General features: G+C 39.9%; 1 protein-coding gene across 2 annotated transcripts in view; it reads right to left on the bottom strand.

Annotated features, from left to right (window-relative positions):
* Window positions 1–672: 672 nt before the first annotated feature.
* Window positions 673–6000, bottom strand: part of FBXO38 (F-box protein 38) — a 122962-nt gene continuing 117634 nt past the window's right edge. For both annotated transcript variants that reach the window (XM_073575178.1, XM_073575179.1), the window contains exons 20-22: window positions 2431–2534; window positions 1927–2040; window positions 673–1043 (exon numbers count right to left, since the gene is read on the bottom strand). In XM_073575178.1, the coding sequence (XP_073431279.1) occupies window positions 865–1043; window positions 1927–2040; window positions 2431–2534 (397 nt within the window). In that variant the 3' untranslated portion in view covers window positions 673–864. The remainder of the gene's footprint in view (window positions 1044–1926; window positions 2041–2430; window positions 2535–6000) is intronic.

Genomic DNA, 6000 nt, shown 5'->3' with positions numbered 1-6000 from the left:
CTCCTTTGAAGCTTTATCTTGTAGGATATGGCAGCTTCAACTCAGTGCAAAGAATCAGAATGATTTAGAATCATTAAAAAAAAAGAGAAAAAAAACGCCAAAATATTTGCACTGCAATGAGCAAAATAACGCTTTGCAGCCCACAGAATTGCCGGTACTGCAAACCTGTAAACTAAAGTCTTATGGTATCACGATTGTAGCAAAAGACAGAGGAAATGATCATTTGATTCTTTCTAGAGACCATTTACTCTTTTAACCCCTTTCTTATATATTAAGGCCTCACTCACTCACTCACATTAGCTCCTAAAAAGGTCTCCTATTTGGCCAGGCCACCACCGCCGACATGCCTGGAACCTGTATTACTGTAGGTGTATCACTGCACCACTAGGTTAAGCCATCTCCTGGAAATATCTAGTATTCCAACCGGTACTCCATAGTATAGCTGTTTTTTTGAGAGAGGCGGGCTACCACCATAAAGACATCACACATTATAACTTTGTTTTATGGTTAACAGGACCCATGGCACTGAACAGATGCCCTTAACGGATACTGGAATAGAAACTTTCACCTGACTACACTACAGTCCTATACAGATAGCACTACCTTTGCATTCGAGCTCACAGGAAGACTTGCTGAAGGTGGAAAAAGTTATGCAAAAAGGAGTTGAGCTGCTGTGGTTTACATTTTTTTTTTTAATGCTGGTCTTCAGAGCAAAGACTATCCCACCATCATGTATAAGTGTAGCTTGCTTCAAAAGGATCCGATGGAAAACGTTATTAATTACCAATAAGGAGATGGACCTTCTCCTTACTTATGTGCAGCTGGAGAAGGTAAAACTGATGTAATGATGGCAACCGGTTCTGTCTAAATATAGTCATCTTCCACAGGTTCTCCATTTACATCGCAGTAATGGATGAATATGGCAACAACTCGCTGGAAAACCCCCTTTCTCATCTGTCGTAGCTCAGAAATTTCCTCGCCAATGGTTTCCATACAAATGTCCGCAGAGAGCTGCCCTTTCCTCCTTGGTGCGTAAATTGTAGCTGATAATGGAAGAAACAAAACATGCTAATTAACAGAGTGACGTTAAAGAGAAAAGGAATTTGTAAAAAATAAAAAGGCGAAAGCACTCAGCTGATTATTGGAGTGTGAGCAAAACAAAGAACAGATCCAGATAAAGTCTACAAGTCTAAACGCCGCTAACCCAGTATCTGCAAGGATCAGACGAGCAATGAGGAACACAGCCGAGGGGCAACAGCGGCCAGCTGAGTTCTTCTACTACCCCTTCTTTTATGTTATCATTGAGGGTCTCGAGGTAAGGACCTCCACCATTTAGGATTTCAGAACTAATTTCATACACTGCTTTTGAATGGGTACACAAGATTATTTTGGAGAACCTATTTTGTAGGGCAGGGTTCCCCAACTCCAGTCCTCAAGGCCCACCAACAGGTCATGTTTTCAGGATTTCCTTTGTATTGCACAAGTGAAGCAATTATCACCTGAGCAATACTAAGAAAATCCTGAAAACATGACCTGTTGGTGGGCCTTGAGGACTGGAGTTGGGGAACCCTGTTCTAGGGGTCCAGATTTCTGCAGGCCATGTTGTGGTCAGAAACACCCTTACAGATTTTTTGAGCTCCATTTCTTTCAAACAGACTTCTCAAATTGAAGAAATATGAAACCGTTGTAGTAGGCCTCATTCAGATGTCCTTTTTTGCATATGAGTGCTGTCCGCAAATGTCACAAAAAAAACAGACATCTGAATGAGGCCTTACTCCAAATACAAGTTGCCACAACAAGCAATATGCATTTATTAGAGCTTTGAAGTCTACAGTACATGGTACAATTTATACAAGACAGATCATGTAATAAGACAAGGTCAATAATCTCATGTAAATAGTCATGGATATTTTTCACTCAACTCACTTTTTTCATCATCCTCAAAGTCATATCTTGCATAGCTGTTTGGTTCTGCAGTTCTTAGTGAGCGCAACCAAGGAAAGTCTGTGATCATGGAGTATGGAGCACTGTCTACAACGCCTGGAAAATTTTTGACAAAATTAGTCAAGATCAAGATTTAGTGATCCATATTGTCTGCATATACAATAACCACATGCCCTATTTGAGCACACCCACAGTATAGAGGGTGTCCTCATGTATGAGCTAGGGTCAAGTATTGGATGTCACGTGGGAGGACATCTGAATTACCGCCATACTTCTTTTCTTCCTTCTCCCCCAAATCATCTGTTTGCTTGAGATTTTGGGAGCTGGGATTGTCTGCATCAGTTACTAAGGTCAAGAACGCATCTGTCTCACACAAGTAGTCCACTTTCATACCGGCAGAATAAACACTTAAAATTTGACTGACCGCAGTTCAGTTAATAGTTGGTTTCAATGGCTAATCCTTTGAAGGATGAAGACGTTAATTACCTTCCAGGGTGTAAATGTCTCTACCCCAGGGATATTTTGTATATTTCTTTACATCTTCTTCTGTGCGCGAGGCCTCAGGAAAGAATTCGTATTTAATGAGCTCTCTGAAGAGGAAATATCAAAAGAGAGAAAAAGTCTTGGTTGCATTAGTGGGGAAAAAAAAAAAAAAGCTTTGTAGCTTAATAATATCAAGAAAACAAAAGGAATATTGAGGAATGGATATTTTAGCAGTAATAGATTTCAAAGTGTGTGTGTTAAATAGCTACATAATAAACAGTACATAGTAGGCTGAATCTAATAGTCTAGCTCAATCCTACGTCTTTTAGTGGTTATTGGAAAACAGTTACTTAAGGGGTTCCTTAGAGCCCAACTTGAGTGATTTTAATTTTACTTGCACCTTTGTCAGCTATCGTTCAAGTGCAAATTTCAGTAAGGCAGTAACATGCTTAGCGGTGGCTGTCTTCTCCCAGTTTCAAGTCCATGGCACTACCACCTGACAGCATTTGAGGTGCGTCGAATCACATTATGCTGAGCGGAGGTAAATTTTGAATATTTTCAATGCAAATCTATGAAGCTCAGGAGCTAGAGAGCGTTGTTATGGGTCACAGACTTGCATTGAAAGTGTAACCGCCATTCCACACAGTAGGTTACAGATGTGGTCACATGTTGCTGGAGTAGATAGAAGCGTCGCTGAAAATGGGAGAAGACTGACCGGTGAGTATGCTACTACTGTTCATGATAGTTACATACAGAATACCTAAAAAAGGGAAAAAGATTCAATCATTTGCTTTCTTTAACTTGTCACATTTGCAGTGGAGGCCATCATCTGTATCCTGTCTGATTAGATGATACAGACCGAAATAGAGATAGAGCTTGGCGATCTTTATTAGTCATATTTTGAATGAAAGAATCATAGAATCATAGAATCGTAGAGTTGGAAGGGACCTCCTGGGCCATCTGGTCCAACCCCCTGCTCAAAGCAGGATTCGCTAAATCATCCCAGTCAGATGTCTGTACAGCCTCTGTTTGAAGACTTCCATTGAAGGAGAACTCACCACTTCTCGTGGCAGCTTGTTCCACGCATTGATCACTCTGTCAAAAAGTTTTTTCTAATATCTAATCTGTGTCTCCTCCCATTCAGTTTCATCCCATTGCTTCTAGTCTTTCCTTGTGCAAATGAGAATAAAGTTGATCCTTCTACAATGTGACAGCCCTTTAGATATTTGTAGACAGCTATTAAGTCTCCTCTCAGTCTTCTCTTTTGCAAACTAAACATTCCCAAATCCTGCAACCTTTCCTCATAAGGCCTGTTTCACACTTCCGTTTTTGTGACCGCCAAACGGATCCGTTTCCGTTTTTTTGACGGAAACTGATGCAAACGGACCCGTTTTTAAAAAAATGGATCCGTTTTTTTGACGGATCCGCGGTAACCGTTAATGGAAGTCTATGGGACAAAAAAACGGATCCTGCAAAAAAATGGCGGATCCGTTTTTTTACGGAAACCAACGGATTTTGACGGATTTGAAAAAACGGAAGTGTGAAACAGGCCTTAGACAGGGTTTGCAGACCGGTCACCATTCTGGTCGCTCTTTTCTGAACTTGCTCCAGTTTGTTGATGTCTTTTTTAAAATGTGGTGCCCAAAACTGGACACAATATTCCAGATGAGGTCTCACCAAAGAGGAGTAGAGGGAAATAATGACTTCACGTGATCTAGACTGTATGCTTCTGTTAATACATCCTAGAATTGCATTTGCCTTTTTTGCTGCTGCATCACACTGTTGACTCATATTCAGTCTGTGATCTATTAGTATACCCAAGTCTTTTTCACATGTGCTGTCACTTAGCCCTATTCCTCCCATTCTATATATGCTTTTTTCATTTTTATTGCCCAGATGTAGTACTTTGCATTTCTCCCTGTTAAAAACCATTCTGTTAGTTGCTGCCCACTTCTCCAGTTTATTTAAATCTTTTTGAATCCTCTCTCTCTCTTCTCTAGTATTAGCTATCCCTCCTAGCTTTGTGTCATCAGCAAATTTAATCAGTTTACCCTCAATTCCTTCATCTAAATCGTTGATAAAGATGTTGAACAATACAGGGCCCAGGACAGAGCCCTGTGGTACCCCACTTGAGATATTCTTCCAACTGGATGTGCAGCCATTTACGACCACTCTTTGGGTCCGATCACTAAGCCAGTTATGAATCCACCTAACAGTTGCCTTGTCCATTCCATACTTAGTCATTTTTTCAATAAGAATTGTATGAGAGACTTTGTCAAATGCTTTGCTGAAGTCAAGATATACTATATCTACAGCATTTCCTTGATCCACCCAATCAGTGATACCATCATAGAAGGAAATTAAGTTAGTCTGACATGACTTATTAGTTACAAACCCATGCTGACTCTGTTTAATCACTTCATTCTTATCCAGGTATTGACATACATGTTGTTTAATAATTTGTTCAAAGATCTTTCCTGGTATAGAAGTCAGACTCACCGGCCTATAGTTGCCTGGGTCCACCTTCTTCCCCTTTTTGAAGATAGGAACATTTGCTCTTCTCCAGTCTTCTGGCACTTCTCTTGTTTTCCAAGAATTTTCAAAGATTATGGAGAGGGGTTCAAAAATTTCTTCTGCCATCTCCTTCAGTACTCTGGGGTGTAATTCATCTGGACCTGGAGACTTGAATTCATTTAGGTTAGCTAAGTGTTTCCTCACTATCTTTCTGTTTATAGATATCCTGGATTCTTCTATTCCCTTAATAGGACAGTGAATAACAGTTGATGTTACATTTCCTTTCTGAGAGAAAACAGATGCAAAATAGGAATTTAAAAGTTCAGCCTTCTCAACATCCTGTCTTACCATTTCATCATTTTCATCCTGTAAAAATCCTATAGCATCTTTGACTTTTCTTTTACTTTTGACATATCCCCAAAATCCTTTAATATTGTTTTTGACATCTCTTGCAAGCCTCAATTCATTTTCAGCTTTAGTTAATCTGATTTGTGCCCTGCAGGTTCTGCAGACAGCATTATATTCTTCTTTAGATATGCCTCCCTCTTTCCATTTTATAAACATTTTTTTCTTCCTTTTTAGCATGTGCTTAAGTTCTGTGTTCATCCATCCTGGTTTCCTTAAATGCTTCCTATTCTTCCCTCTTTTCGGAATTGTTAACAACTGTGCTTTGAGAATTTCATTTTTCAAGATTTCCCATCCTTCCTGGACATTTTTGTCTTTAAGGATATCCAGCCATTGGATCCCTCCAATTCTCTTTCTGAATCCCTTAAAATCTGCCTTTCTGAAATCTAACCTTGACGTCTGAGTCTTCACAGGTCTTCCGCCTCTAGTTATCCAAAATTCTAAAATAGCATGGTCGCTACCTCCTAGGGTCCCAGCCACTTTTACCTCCTCAACCATTTCCTCCCTGTTTATAAGGATTAGATCCAAGGTAGCAGTTCCCCTTGTGTTCTCCCTTACCTTTTGGAAGATAAAGTTGTCAGCAAGAGAGGATAAGAATTTCCTTGACCTGTTAGTTTTGCCTGAGAGGGATTCCCAACAAATGTCTGGATAGTT

Source organism: Dendrobates tinctorius, unplaced genomic scaffold, assembly GCF_039654945.1.
Source record: "Dendrobates tinctorius isolate UK_male_01 unplaced genomic scaffold, ASM3965494v1 ptg000043l, whole genome shotgun sequence".
NCBI classification, from domain to species: Eukaryota; Metazoa; Chordata; class Amphibia; order Anura; family Dendrobatidae; genus Dendrobates; species Dendrobates tinctorius.
This window is presented reverse-complemented; position numbering and strand designations above follow the sequence as displayed.